General features: G+C 41.8%; 1 protein-coding gene across 1 annotated transcript in view; it reads left to right on the top strand.

The window, feature by feature from the left end:
• The window catches only part of LOC147108174 (protein unc-13 homolog A-like), a 470,724-nt gene that overhangs the window by 139,682 nt on the left and 316,144 nt on the right, over positions 1 to 14,898 (top strand). Inside the window, exons 5-6 of the mRNA XM_086004706.1 lie at positions 3,615 to 3,738; positions 13,930 to 14,003. Of these exons, the coding sequence (XP_085860832.1) occupies positions 3,615 to 3,738; positions 13,930 to 14,003 (198 nt within the window). The remainder of the gene's footprint in view (positions 1 to 3,614; positions 3,739 to 13,929; positions 14,004 to 14,898) is intronic.

Genomic DNA, 14,898 nt, shown 5'->3' with positions numbered 1-14,898 from the left:
TAAATTAAGTTTGCCAAACACTTTTTAATGCTAGTGTTCCTTTAAATCAACTAGAAAAATGCTGAAAGGATCTCCTAGAAAACAGATAGAAAAATTGGAATCTTGTTGAGTGAAAAGTATATTGGGTTAAGGTAAAGTTATAAATGTAGCTCATTTTCTTTGGACACCTTTGCTCTAAATTCATGTGTTTGAGGGTGGACATACATATTACATCAAGTGATCGTTTTGTCTAAATATTCATTTTTATATTGCTTGTAATGAATAAATGCATTAATTACATTTTAGAAGCATCGAACATAGAAAAATAGGAGCAGGAGTCGGCCCTTCGAGACTGCTCCGCCATTCAATATGATCATGGCCGATCCTCTCTCTCAATACCATATTCCCGCTCTCTCCCCATACCCCTTTGATGCCTTTTGTGTCTAGAAATCTATCTATCTCCTTCTTAAATATATTCAGTAATATATTTTCCCTGTGCAACAAGTAGTTGATAGATGTTATTCTAATTGCTTATAAATGATTATGGGATTTTAAATGTTTATTAATGCTTTTTATGTTGTGAATGATTTTTTATTTTCGGGTCTTGTATTAAAGCATGCCATTTTCAGTGAGGTAGCAATCGTTATGATTCAGTTATACTGCAATTTTTACCTGATGCCAAATGAATCGCAGTATATCTGTGATTAGCGGTCACCCATCTGAAGGTGATTGGAGTTTTAGCAAGCAGTCTGAGAGTTCTTGAGGAAGTACTGTCACACCACTGGCTTAACACCAGTTGTAGTTGAACTGCAACCAGTGCAAAACTATTCTTTTGAACTTTAAAAGTAAAGCCTTAAAAAGATTCACTATATCACTTTACATTTTAAAATCCCTGAAAAGAAAGAAAGACTTGCATTATTTATATAGCGCCTTTCACGACCTCAGGACGTCCCAAAGTGTGTTACAGCCAATGAAATACTTTTAAAGTATAGTCACTATTGGGCCCGTATATCCCGATGCCTACGAGAGTGTACGCGCTGTGTACACACCTGTAGGGACATCGGAAATGCCGGTTTCAGGCATGCCAAGCGCAAGCGCTGAAAACCGGTATTTCCGATCTGTCAAGAATGCTCGACAGATCGGACGCCTGCCCTGGAGAAGGGCCTCTGCGGGCGGAGAGTTCCGCTTTCTGGTGAACCTCCGCCCGCTGAAAACCCTTCGAAATCTTACGCCTGGTAAAAACAGGCCTGCTTTTACCAGCATAAGAGTTGAAGAAAAAGTTTAAAAAGTTTTTTCACTTATTTATCATTTAAAAATACTTTTTTAAAAGGTAAGTTTATTTTTAGCCCTGTAAAAAATTAATTTTTTTCAAAAAATTAATTTTTTGTTTCAAATATTTAATTTATTGTAATTTCAACTAATTTTAAAAATGTGATTTAAAAAAATGTATTTAATGTTTTACAGTGTTTTTGGGGTGATCCCCATTCATATATTTGACAGGTCTATCTGTCAAGTGTATGAAGGGAGATTCCCTTCTCCTGTTGGCTCTCCATGGTCCACGTGAGCCCAAGGACGCTTCGAACCGCATGCGCCTCTGGGATACGTGGGCCCTGCGCGTTTGGAGAGGCCCAGGAGCGGAAGTGTACACACCTCTGGAGCCCTCGGGTAAGTCCGTAGATTTTTTTCCAGATCGGAGGCCTCTGCACGCAGGAAGCCTCCGATCAGAAAATACGGGCCACTATTGTAATGTAGGAAAGGCAGCAGCCAATTTGAGCACAGCAAGGTCCCACAAACAGCAGTGTGATAATGACCAGATAATCTGTTTGTGATGCAAAAGATCCCATGGCGCTATTTCAAAGAAGGGCAGGTGAGTTCTCCCCGGGGTCTTGAAATAGCGCCATGGGATCTTTTGCATCCACCTGAGAGAGCAGACAGGGCCTCGGTTTAACGTCTCATCCGAAAGGCGGCACCTCCGACAGTGCAGCACTCCTTCAGTACTGAACTGGAGTATCAGCCTGGATTTTTGTGCTCAAGTCTCTGAAGTGGGACAGGAGTAAAGTGTAGATGGGACGGTCAGCGCTGCGTTAATATTAAAAATGTCAATGTATTTCTGGCACTGGTAAGCAGAGCTCTGCATATGCATTTCAGTAGGATGTATTTCATCCCTCCCACAAACTTAGTAACATGGAGATAAATAAGCAACCAATAAAAAAAAAAAGTGGGAGGATTAAGCTGTTACCGTGCTAACGCAAAATGCAGGCAAACCTCCTTTAGGTTTAAACTGGAAAATAGAGGCCAAAGTGCAAAATTAGAACTTTGATCAGAACTATCAGTTTATTTCCATCTCGTAAAAATATCAATTGGCTAAAATACTTCTCTGCTATTTTTGACATACTGGTTAATACATTTGTATCAAAATTTTGTGTGCTGCCTTTTAATCAAGACTAACAATGATGAAAATAAATACAAATAACTAGCGTGCTAAAATAGCACAGAAGCATATAAATCCTTGGCTGTATTTTTTTTTTGAGAACCCATATATGTTGCCTTGATGCATAGAAAAATGTAACTTCCACAAAAAGCAAAATATAGTGTGCATCAATAGTGAAGTGGCATTAAATTAATGTGAAAGTGAGCATCCCCAAAACTAACAAGTTAGTTTTTGTTTTGGAGCAGCTGGTTAATGTTTGGGCTGTACAGCTTGATAAAGCTATTGTTGTGACATTTTAGTTGAATGTACAAGAGATGAGGTAGACAGAATGGGAGGAAACTCGTGGAGCAATGTTCCCTCTAATTTTTTTTTTTCGGCCTACGCGGCCCCTTTAATGGGCTACGTGAGCCATTCAAAATTCTGTGCAAGTGCTGTTTTTCTATTTAAAAGCCGGCTCACTGGCTATGCGGGACCCCTGGACAGCTGCATGGCCACGCAGCTTAAAGGGAACATTGATGTGGAGTATAAACATCAGCACAGACTAGTTGGGCGAAATGCTTGTTTCTGTGCTCTATATTGAATCACAATTAATGTGTTCAATAAATAACACACAATGATATTATTGATCTTAAGATTTAAGATTCTAGCAAAAATATGGATTTAAACAGCAACAATATTTTTAAGGAAATGGTAATTTGTTAACCATTAAAACATTTAGTACATTTGTTGTAATGATGGTATAAACACTACTATGCTTCTTCCTTATTCAGTAAAGCAAGGGGTAAATTAGCCAGGTTTAGAAGTTGAATGTAACTTTTTCATAAGACTTCTGATATTAACATTGGGTATTTTCAATTACATGGTAAATGATTTACATAGAGGGAGGATTTTAAGTATTTATAGTATTGGTGATTGAGTTTGAACTATTCTTTCATCCTGATTTGCATTTATTGAAGGTGGCATACATCCTCAGCTGCCTGTATTTTATATATTATTGTACCACTTTTCTTGTTTATGAACAATATAAATGTATACCTCTGTCTTGGCCATCTATAGTTGAGAAAAAGGCACATCCTTCCTTCTTCAATAGGCTCTGTAACTTCTACACTGTATATTGTGTATATAAACTAAACGATATCTTCCTTTTCTGTGTTTGTTCCTCTTCCTCTATATCAATCACTTTCTTTCCTCTTTCTCTTTGAAGGAGGGACCTGGTGAATGGCTGACTCTTGACTCCGAGGTTATAATGACAGATAATGAAATCTGTGGAACAAAAGACCCAACATTTCACAGGATTTTGTTGGACACTCGGTTCGAGTTACCACTTGGTAGGTTTTGGCTGAGCTTTAGGTTCTTTTTTTTTTCCTTCCAGTTTCATTAGGGTCTATTTATAATTATCAGCTTTCACATGAATACAAAGAGTGGTGTTTTCTTATCAAAAGCATATTACAGAAAAATTCTGTACATGTGTCCTTTTTTATCTAGAGTACTTTCTGTACTGTTGGAACTTCAGACAATTATTGATGGTTCTTACCTTGACTTCCATCCTTTACTGTCTATTTAAAACATTTAATAACTTTACTGAATGAATCAAGTCCTTTTCTTTCAGTGATACTTTGCATTTATTTTCTTTGACAACTTTTGATTTTTTGTAACTTCCTTCATATCCATGGCAAAATCGCTCCACACTGGTGCCAACAATAGATGTATTGCATTTTTTTTATATAATCTATTTTTTGATTGTGATTAAAGGTAAAATGTTCTCCAGGACACCAGGAGAACTTGCTGCTTTCCCCTCTTTTCCCCCCCCCCCCCCAAAGTAGTATCATGGATTTATGATATCCACCTGAACAGGCAGTTGGGAACTTGAGTTAACATCTCATGCAAAGGACAGCATCTCACCAAACAGCAGTCTTTCAACACTGCACTGGAATATCAGCCTAGATTGAGTTCCAAGCCCTGGAGTGTTCCTCATGGTGCACCTCCATACATGGTCCTTGAAATGTTTCCTATTATCCTATTGGGTATAATACTTGCCAACCTAAATGTCGCCCTGTATTTGCCCTTGTGTACAATTCTGGGTTATGGGATGTTTTACTGTGTAAATAGAAATTCAGTAAATCCGCTATATTTTGCAGTTTTTGAAATGCAGGGCTGTTGATGGTTACTGGTGTGATACCTGAATAAATAACGTTAGCACCAAAATTGGAATCACCAGTTGTGAAACAATGCTGATCAGAGAGTGCTGTACAGAACTTTCACTTGGGAGATTAAAAAAGTTCAAAACATATTGATTGTACACTATTGTGGAAGAGGGGCTTGTGGACTAGATGGATTTTTCTTTCTCCAACTTTGTCTTTGTGCTTGCATCTCATACACTGATTCAGAGGTATACATCCTTGGTCGGCATTGCATCTCAAGGGCCATTGGACAGTAGTGTTTGCGTAGATTTTGAGTCCCCCCCCCCCCCACCATTACCCTTATGTTTGTGGGGAGATATGGTCATGTAGGTCTCCAAGAAAGGAGCCCAGATTGGTTGGTATTTCCCTCATTCAAAGTAGGAGCCAGTCATCACCTGTTCAGCTTGACATTTATTACGTGTGTGTTTTGTTGGCATGTGTACTATGGGGAGGGTTGTACTTTGTCAATAGTTAAAGAATGCTGTTTGGGGCTAGGAGTTGCATATCTTTGACCCAGGGCTTCTTGTGCTGTGGGAGTAGGCTGACTACACAGGAGGGAAGAGAAAAGGCTAATGTTGGGAGAATTGTGAGAAAAGTCGTAGCATTTGTGGATTTCTGCCTATACAGGTAGAATTTAATGTTTTTTTTAATTAACGTTATGAGAAATGTCAGCATTTTCATTATCTTGAACAGAAGTTTTCAGTGTTATTTTTCAAGTTAAATTTTAGTGCTGGTGTTCATGTTTGCCTGGCCGGAATTTTCTGGGGTCCGTGCAGGCGCAATCGGAGGCGGGTCGGGTGGGAAAGTTGGAGTGGGTCGGGAACCCGCGTCATCTCGCCCTCGCGTGCCGTTTGCTGGTGCAGCAGCGACCTGAACGGCAGAGGCGGGCAACCTAATTCAAATCATTAGCACCTTGTTGTCAGACCCTTAAGCGCCTATTTTAGCCTATCTTTCAAATTTTCCTGGTTGCCCACGGGATTCACGCAGCTCAGGAACTACATCTGTCAGCCTGAGGCAGGAGTTGAGTGGCCATTGCTCTAGCTGATTAGATGACAGCATGAAATGTACTATAAAAGCTCCCACCTCGCAACTGATCACTTTCCTCAGGCAGAAGCTGTTGCTGACTGCATTCACATCACAGATTTAGCTTTCTACAGGCTGCAAGTGTTTGCAGCAAAGTCGCCATCCAGTATCGCCTCATTGGTACAACCTATTGCACCATTGACAGATTACTTCTCTCATCGCAACTTGACCTGCCATCTATTCCATCAGCATGGGTGCCATTTATACTGTCTCACTGTGGTCCTCCGAATTGGACCACGATGAGCCCCCACACCAGCAGCAACACCACCATGAACCTTCCCCTCAACCACCTGATGCTGCACAAGACAGAGGGCATCAGTGCAGGGCTGCGCACTGTGCCGGAGACGGTACCCCCAACACAGGGTATACAGGCAGAGGATGCGCTTCCTCAACATGACTGAGCAGCAGTGCCAAAGGAGGCTCCGGCTATCGCGTCAGGTCGCCGCAGACATTTGCACATTGCTGGAGCAAGACCTGCAGCCCAGAGGAGCGGGTGGACACGCCTTACTAGTAGCTGTCAAAGTCACCAGCGCCCTCAACTTCTTCGCCTCAGGCTCCTTCCAGGGACCTGCAGCAGACAATTGTGGCATCTCGCAGTTGGCTGCCCACAGATGCATCACGCAGGTTACTGATGCCCTCTTTGACAAGTCAGCCAATTATATCAACTTTGCCATCGATGAAGCCAGTGTTACTGAGTGGGTGCTCAGCTGTGCTACTCTGGCTGGCTTCCCACGGGTGCAGGGCGTCATTGACTGCACACATGGCCATCAGGGCACCCCATCATAACCCAGGACTCTTTGTCAACCGCAAGGGCTTCCACTCCCTCAATGTGCAGCTGGTCTGCAACCATAAGAAGATCATCATGCCAAATTCCCTGGCAAGTGCCATGACTCTTTCGTCCTTCGCCAGCCCACCCTCCCTCAGCTCTTTGTTCTTCCAAACAGACTTTCCACCTGGCTGCTTGGAGACAAGGGCCATCCACTGAAGATGTGGCTCATGACACCCTTGAGGAGGCCAAGTACTGAGGCCCAGGAGAGATATAATGAAAGCCACATTTCCACCAGATGTGTCATAGAGCAGACACTAGGAATGCTCATAATGTGCTTCAGATGCCTTGACAGATCTGGAGGAGCCCTTCAGTACGCACCAGCCAGGGTCTCCAGAATTGTTGTGCTCTGCTGCGCCCTGCACAACATAGTGTAGCAGTGAGGATTAGCGCTGCATGAGGAGTAAGGCACTGAGCGCACAGCCTCGGAGGAGGAGCACCAGCTGGAGGAACCTGCGGCCCAGATCCTACCAGCACCCGAGCACATTGCTGCCCGGGAGGCCAGTGATGGCCTCATCGTGGCCAGATTTAATTAACTTTATGCAGTACACTCATATGGCTGCCACATGCTGCGCCAGGTTGGCACCACCCCACAGCAACACCATAAAGAATCCTTACAATGACCAAGCTATTTCTTTCATACTGGCCACCATTTCTGGAGGTACCGTTATGTCTCGCCATTTGCTGCAACTCACTAAGCCACTTCCAAAGGTGAACACAAATGTGTCCAAGACTGGAAAGTAGTGAAAATAAATATTTTTATGGTTGACATCACATTAACGGAAACTTGACATTAACACTGAATAAAACACCCAAGTGGCTACCCTTGTGAATCTACTTGTGTGTCATCATTCTCCTGTGGCTTCAGCAGAGGTACAGGCAGCCTGCTGCGACTGCTTAGACACTCTTGGCGGACATCGTCTGGGTTTTGGAGCCTGTGATGGCCCCGCCAAAGCCTGTTCCTCCTGCAACTGTGCAGGGGCAGACTCGGCCATCGCTGTCCGAGGAGGCATCTGGGACTCTGACTGAGGGGGTGGCAACGGGGGAGAAGTGTAAGCGCTTTGAGAGCAGCCAACACTTCCATTTCCCCATTCACCGTCATCCCTCTCATGGGCCACTTGCACTTCCCTGCTAGCAAGGAGCTGGAGAGCACCTTGCTGCACATCAGTGGGGCCATGAGGACTCGCGTCTCCACTGACATCCCTCCTATACAGGAGGTCTATGAGCGTTTGCCATCTATTCTCCATAGATAGCCATCTATTTGCCATAGAGACCATGTGCTCCTGTGAGTGGTGCATTAGCTGCTCCATGTAGGTGGCCATCCTATCCATGGAAGAGCCTACAGTCTGCGACACGATGGTGCTCATGTTGGAGATGAATGACTCCATTCACTGAACATTTGCAGACATCGCAGTCGCAAAACCTGTCCGAGCCTCCTGCACTTCCTGCACCTGCAGGATCGCCCTCTTTCTGGATGGCCCCCAAGGCTCAGCGTCTGCATGCAACTGAGCAGAGCTGGGAGCGTCCTGCGCCCTCCAACGAGGAGTCTCCACTGCTGTCCCTGTCTCCACCATCTGCTCTTGGTCACTTGTGACAGACCAGGTGACAACACTACTCTATCTCGCGTGCGACCCATCGAGGTGTGTATCTCTGTGCTGGTGCTGGGTGCGCTTATGATTGGTGACGCTGCACTTTCAGAGGCTGGAGGCTCCTCTGAGGAGTTGTCTTCCTTTTTCTCCTGGACAGTTTGGGGGTGGGGGGGCAACGCTCTTGATGGACCCGTGAAGAGTAGAGAGATGAGTTAGATATGCCATATGAAGAATGGGTACAGATACCATTATGCACATGATGACCATTCAGTGGCTGATGGCATCAGTCCCCATATGAGTGACTGATGTATGCCATGTGGCTGTATAATATGTAATTCTGTCACCAGGTTGCTGAGATGTCCCCCTCACTCCGTCTCCCACCTCCAACTGCTTGGCCATTCCCGATACTTCTAACGCAGACTCCTCTGCTGTTGTGAGGGTGGCAAATGATGGAGGCCCACCTCCAGTTCTCTCCCTTTTATTGTGCGCTCTTTTCTTGCAAGGAGGGAAAGTTTAACTGAGAGTGATGGAATGAGTGTAAGGAATGGATGGGTTACATCTTTAGAGGGAAACTATGATGGATTGGGGTGGCAATGCCAACTGGCCGCCTTGTGTGTTAGTTGGTATGATTGCATTAGGGTGAGGGGTGGCTAGTAAGATGGGGAAGTGATAATGTAGATAGAGAGAGGGGGATGGGTGGATGTTCAAGGTATGTTGGTGTGAGTAAGGATGTGCAGGACATAGGTTGGGAAGGCAGAGTGATGGGGATGTGATGAGAGGCACAGCAGGATGAAGTTGAGTGTGGCTTTGTACTCGCCTTTCCTGATCTAATGAGATCATTGAAACGTTTGCGGCCCTGCACCAAGTTCCTCCTGAACACAACCCTGTTGTTCACCTCCTGCAATTTGGAGCCAGGCTCTCTCTCTCCTGGGGAGGTCTCGTCTGTCCATTTGAAGGGAAGAGGACCTCCATGCATGCTGACTCCCCCCACAAGCATATGGGGGAGTCATCGGAAAACCTGGGTGCAGCCCTCTGCCTCTGTGCAGCCATGTTTCCAAGTGTTTGGAGCAATCAAAACCTCCAGTGCAGTGACTGCACACTCCTAGATGAACCTTCAAATGCAATGTGGCCATGGCTCCTTTAAATATCCCGGCTGAAAACCCGTCATCAGTGACTTCATCAGACCTGTACCATTTAATAAGGCTGGGTACTGCGCAGGGCGGGCTTAATAGGCCCCATTAGTGCAAAGTCGATTTCTGCAGCGGGATGGAAGCAAGAATAGGTTTGCGACCCGCCATGCCAACTGCCCACACCCGACTTGCCCAGGTAAAGAAAATTAAGGCCAGAGAGAGAGAGAAATGTAGGGAGTGAGAGATCCATTGCCTCACACAGATGTGGTGCTGCTTTATCGGTGGCCTGAGAGAGTAATACTATATCCATTGTTTGGCTGCTTTTATTGCATAATGTATTGCCCCACTTGATCCTAACCTAGTGAAGTTAATTTCCTTAGAGTTCATTTAATGTCAGCATATAATTAAAATACTGCACTGGAGACTTTTGACAGCTATTAATAACTGCACAAGTCAAAATCAATTTTTCAGAAGAAAACTGAACGAGAGCGATTGCTGCTGGTCAACGACGTCACTTTCATCATGTTAAGTTCCACAAATGGATAACTCACTGCTGTACGCAAAACTGCTGACATGCAAAATGCATACACACTGCACAATCCTAGTTAAAGCTTAATGAAGACTGTACAAGTACTTGTGCTGATTATTAGGGACAGAAATGATCATTAATAAATACTTTTTTATGTAGGTGTTAAATTATCTGGGATATATACGACCTTTTGATCTTTTTAGTTCAGTGATGAGAAAAAAGCAAGAATTTATTGTCATTGCAAAATGTATCTGAGGAGTGCAGTTTGAGAGCAATTCATAACATCTGGTCAATAATCTAATCTGGAATTGCATAATTTTAAAAAGAAAAAATCGTATAGTGGAAAAATAGACCACTCCATCAGAGTTCAAACTGAAACACCACTGCTCTCTTAACATAATGCTATTCTCAGTAGCCAAAATAAAATACTGTTATATAGAGGGAAATGTATGTGGAGCCCATTTTTCAAACATCTGACTGTGATCTATGTATTAGCACTACAACTATACTGCAAAATCAGCTGTAGGGTTTGGAAGCAGTCAGACACTCTACAGAATAGCAAGTACAGCAAGGTGCCGAATGTTCTATTCAATTTAATATGGTTGAATCACGCCATCATTTGCAGTGCTTATTAATTCACAAAAATTGATCAATAGCAGACCTAGCAATGAATAGCAGATTTAAGGAGGTGTGAAATGCTGCCTAATTTCTTTAGCTGCTCAACTGAAAAAAGAACTTTTGGAGACGAATTTGAAGGTGGAAAACAGTAGAGGTATATGACACACTGTAAATTTGGGACCATTTAAAAGCTGAAAACCAGTGGAAAATGCACTCCACTCTGGTTCGCTGGTTTGGGGGGGGGGGGGGGGGGAGAAAGAGAAGTTAAAATAGTGTTCCATCCGAAATAGCTCAGTAAAAGAGAATGTAACCCAAATCTAGAACCGTATATACAGTACACATGATGCCTATCCAACTCCCCGGAGCAATTGCTGTTTAGATCTTGCATTGTGGCTGTTAGCCAAAGGAGTCTAGCTGTACTACAATAGACATCTAATTTATTAGCTTAAGGAAAATCCCTGTGGAGAAGATCCACCTAACGGGTAATAAATAATGTTTTTCTCTCCAAAAATCCATAACTGAAATTGCTTTTATGGCACTCGGCATCGCCAGGAAAAAAGAAAACTGTGAAATGAGGATTGATAAACTATGTCCAGACCTTAACAAAGAAAATGGAAATACTCTTTTCATGACTTTCCTATTTCATGACTTTTCTATTTTCTACTTTAAACTGGAAATGAAATAAAATAAAATGGAAGTTGTTATACAAATAAGCCAGAATTACTTTGTCACTACACATTGATTGGTGTAGTTTGCTACAGATTTTTCAAATTACAGTGTTACATTTGTCTCAGAAATAACTTGCTAGTCAACTTATTGGCCTAAACAAATGTATACAATTAAAAAGTTTTGGGTCCGGCATGCATCCATAGGGCAAAATATATCCGTATGGTTTGGGAAATATTTGTAGGGCAAAAAATTCTGATTGGCTGAAATATCCCTTTGCCAAAAAAAATCACAAATTGCTGCCTATAAAGTGAGCCATGGAGATTGCATCAAATGTTCCACTGACAAAGACTAAGCAAAAAAACACAACTGTTTTATAAAAAAAAAAAATCATGACTAAAATTTTCCATTCACTAAAATGCTACCAATGAACAATCAATAACTACTACAGAACCAACCAGTCAAATTGTTGATTTAATTTTAAACTCTTAAGCAGCCATGTTGGAACCCAAATAAAATTAAAATTTAAAACATCATAACTGCACAAAAAGTAAACAATTCTTAAACAAATTGCCAAACATGTTCAAAAACTTGCAATTGCCATATTATAAATAGCTCCAACAATTTCCCCCACAAAGGCCTGTCCCCCTCTCTGGCTTTAGGCTTGCTTTATACTCTATTCTAGAGCTTGCCTTCTTTACTTGAGCTTTCCATGCCAATACATCTTGGAACTCTGTGGTTTGTGTCAGTGTCCCTTACTGCTTGTTTTGGGACTTTTGCTCATGCATACCCTCTCCATGCTAGTTGGCATATTTGTGATCTTTTTGAGTTGGTCTTGTACGATATTAACTTATCTCTGGTCCTTTCAAATAATCAGGGTCGACTGCAACCAATATGGTGTGTTTAATCAGAGTTGAAGACGGATATAACACACTAGTTATACAGCAAAAACATACGACCGTGACAAGTAGTCGGACAGACGGCTGGCGTGCACAAACAGCTCTTCGTCTCTCTCTCTCTTTCTGAACTACACGAGTATTAGACCAGAGTCAGCATGGATCCACTCTCAGGAGCTCTCCATGCCACCATTTGCACTAGGGGCTTTTCAGGTCTTTTATTCTCTTTTTCGGGGTGGACCTGGGGTAGAATATAGACAAGACCAATAAACCTATAGAGGTTCTCTTTAAAACAAGGTGCCCAATGGTATGTCAAGTTCTTTGTTTAGGCCATGGAACTCATATTAACTCAGACATACCAGGCTGGCTTTCAGATTTCTCCAGTCAGAGGTCCCATTGTTCAGAGCTATTTGTGCTGCCAGTTGTGCAACTAACTATTTCAATTCATTATCAGTCTATTGCGCCGTGAAATTAATCATTAAATTCCCAAAGATATCCTCTATTCTATTCTCACGCACTGGTTAACTTACACATTTTAGCAAGCAATTTTGTTAAACAAAGACAAAATCCTAAAATAGCATCATATTATGGTTATTCGGAATAATGGAAGAAACATAGGTGTTGGTCCTTAGTTGGCCAAATTTAAGATCCATTTAACAGCCTTGCCTTCCTAGCACACAAACAGCAGACAGCTAGCCTGGGAAGCAAGGCCATATGTGACTGCTACTCTGTGGAATGTTTTAACATCCGCAGGGAGTTAAAAACATTAGCAAATTTTAGGCATCTATCCAGCTACTCTCATACTAGTCTGAAGACACTTTATCTCGAGCTCTAATATAATCAACTAAACACAGTATTATTTGCATCACAATTTCATTTGCATAACCATATACATTTTAGGTACCCCTAATTTCTAACAGACTTCAAACCTCCTATTTAGTCATCTACCTTCAACTCTAAACTATTGCTCATCTCCATCCCTACAACTACCACTGAAACCCAGTGCTACTGTCCTCCCTCCCTCCCCACCATCCCCTGTGTTGCCAAGTATCAGCCCCTTCTACCTTGAGTGCTGTCAAATCACTTCCAAACCCTGTCCCCAGTCAAATGTTGCCCACACCCTCCCAGGCTTCCACCATTTCTGCTCACTCCATCCTATGTGACATCTTCAAGCCACAGCCTCCACACTCCCTCCTGACCTTGGCCCCTAGCCTCAGCACTACAGTTCTTTCATCTGTGACATTTGTACCAACTCTTAGATTATCTGTCCCCACCAGATTCCAGTACCCAACTCCATCTTGCTGCATTGTGTCTGAAAAGATTGGTAGCCAAAATGAGCAAGGCTTGAACTGATTTTATTGGCTGCGAACAATTTTCCAATATTTTTCTTTTCATTCATGTTTATGATTAGTATAAAATAGCATTTGTATGTAATAAAAAAAAAATGAAATTACACAAAACACCTGGAATTGTGTACAAAATGTGATGGAAATAGAACAAAATGAAATGCACCTCAAAGAATTAGAACTCTGCATTTTCTCATCACAACTCCATTGGGGAACCACCAGGCACTTTTGAGTAACAAGTATTGATGATTAAAATAATTCAAAGTGGTCAAATGAATAATTGAACCCAGTTACCTTAAATTAATGGGTAAAGGTAAAATAGGTTTAATTGCCGGTGTTCAGCTTATTGAGGCTTTAAAACCCTGTACTGACAATGAAATTACTACGTGGTGCACAGAAAGTGTTACAAGGAAACGTTGTGTGTGCCGAATTTGTAATAATGAGATTCGATTATATCTAGTTTGATTTTTGGATGTAATAAGATAGTTGAAGTTTGCATCACATTTAGACTTCATATTTTAATGGCTAATTGCACTTACTCTTGTTAACATTGTTATTGAAATAGTTTGAATAGTTGTAGTGATTTCTAAATATATACATTTTGATGTTTAAGCATTTCTTCAAATATAGATGAAAATTTGTACTTTGCATTGCAGATATCCCAGAAGAAGAGGCACGATACTGGGCCAAAAAACTGGAGCAACTGAATGCAATGAGGGATCACGATGATGTAAGTGTTAAATACAGTGAAATTGAATTTACAGACATGATCACTATGTTTAGTAAATCACTGGAAACTCAAGTGCTATAGAACTCACCTACTTCTGAAATAAACTGGGAAAAATTTGGATCATTTTGAATTTCGGATGCACCGCCTTTTAAAAATTAGCCCCTAGCACTATAGGGAAACTTGTATTGCCAGGCAATGTAATCAGGATTAAATCTTTGGATTCAATAATATCCCCAATTTTTGACTTTTAAAACTAAGACAAAGAAAATTTAATTATTTACTTTAATTTCAAACACAAACAACATCTTATCATTTTGGCAATCCAAGTACTTAATGTTGCACTCCTGGCAAGACTTTTGGAGGGCTAAAGGAAAATATCCTTCTTTTGGGTTGAACTGTTGCATCATTTTATTACCCGGATTTTGCGATAGGAATAATGGTGAGACTGTCTGCTCACTCTTATAACGAAATAAATCGGACAGCAACTTCCAGTGTCCGCACATGTTCGAGAAACACGGAAATCCTTAGGTTGCTGTCAGAGATCCCATGCTCCTTCATGCCACGTTATAGCAGAACCTTGCTGATAGTCTTGACATTGAAATCAATGCAATAGCGTGAAGTTGGGTCACTTGCCTACTCGTTCCCCACTAAAGACGCCAGAAAAAGTTGGGGCTGGTGCATTCCGGAGTAAGTAAACTTTTAAGTGTGATAAGTGATAATTACTGCCAAACAACCCCTCTGGCCCTGAAAATTAAATTTTATAAGCGTGGAGTCTCATTCCTTAGTTAATTAGTGCTGGAGATTTAAAAAAAATAAGAATTAAATTAATTTTTTAAAACTTTATCTGACTGTCTCATTTATCTCTCTTTTAATCCCATCTGTCTTTCCAATCTTA

This window comes from Somniosus microcephalus, chromosome 13 (assembly GCF_052327205.1).
Source record: "Somniosus microcephalus isolate GS21.2 chromosome 13, FLI_Smic_1.0, whole genome shotgun sequence".
Taxonomy (NCBI): domain Eukaryota; kingdom Metazoa; phylum Chordata; class Chondrichthyes; order Squaliformes; family Somniosidae; genus Somniosus; species Somniosus microcephalus.
Note: the sequence above shows the minus strand (reverse complement) of the source record. Positions and strands in the feature narration are given on the sequence as shown.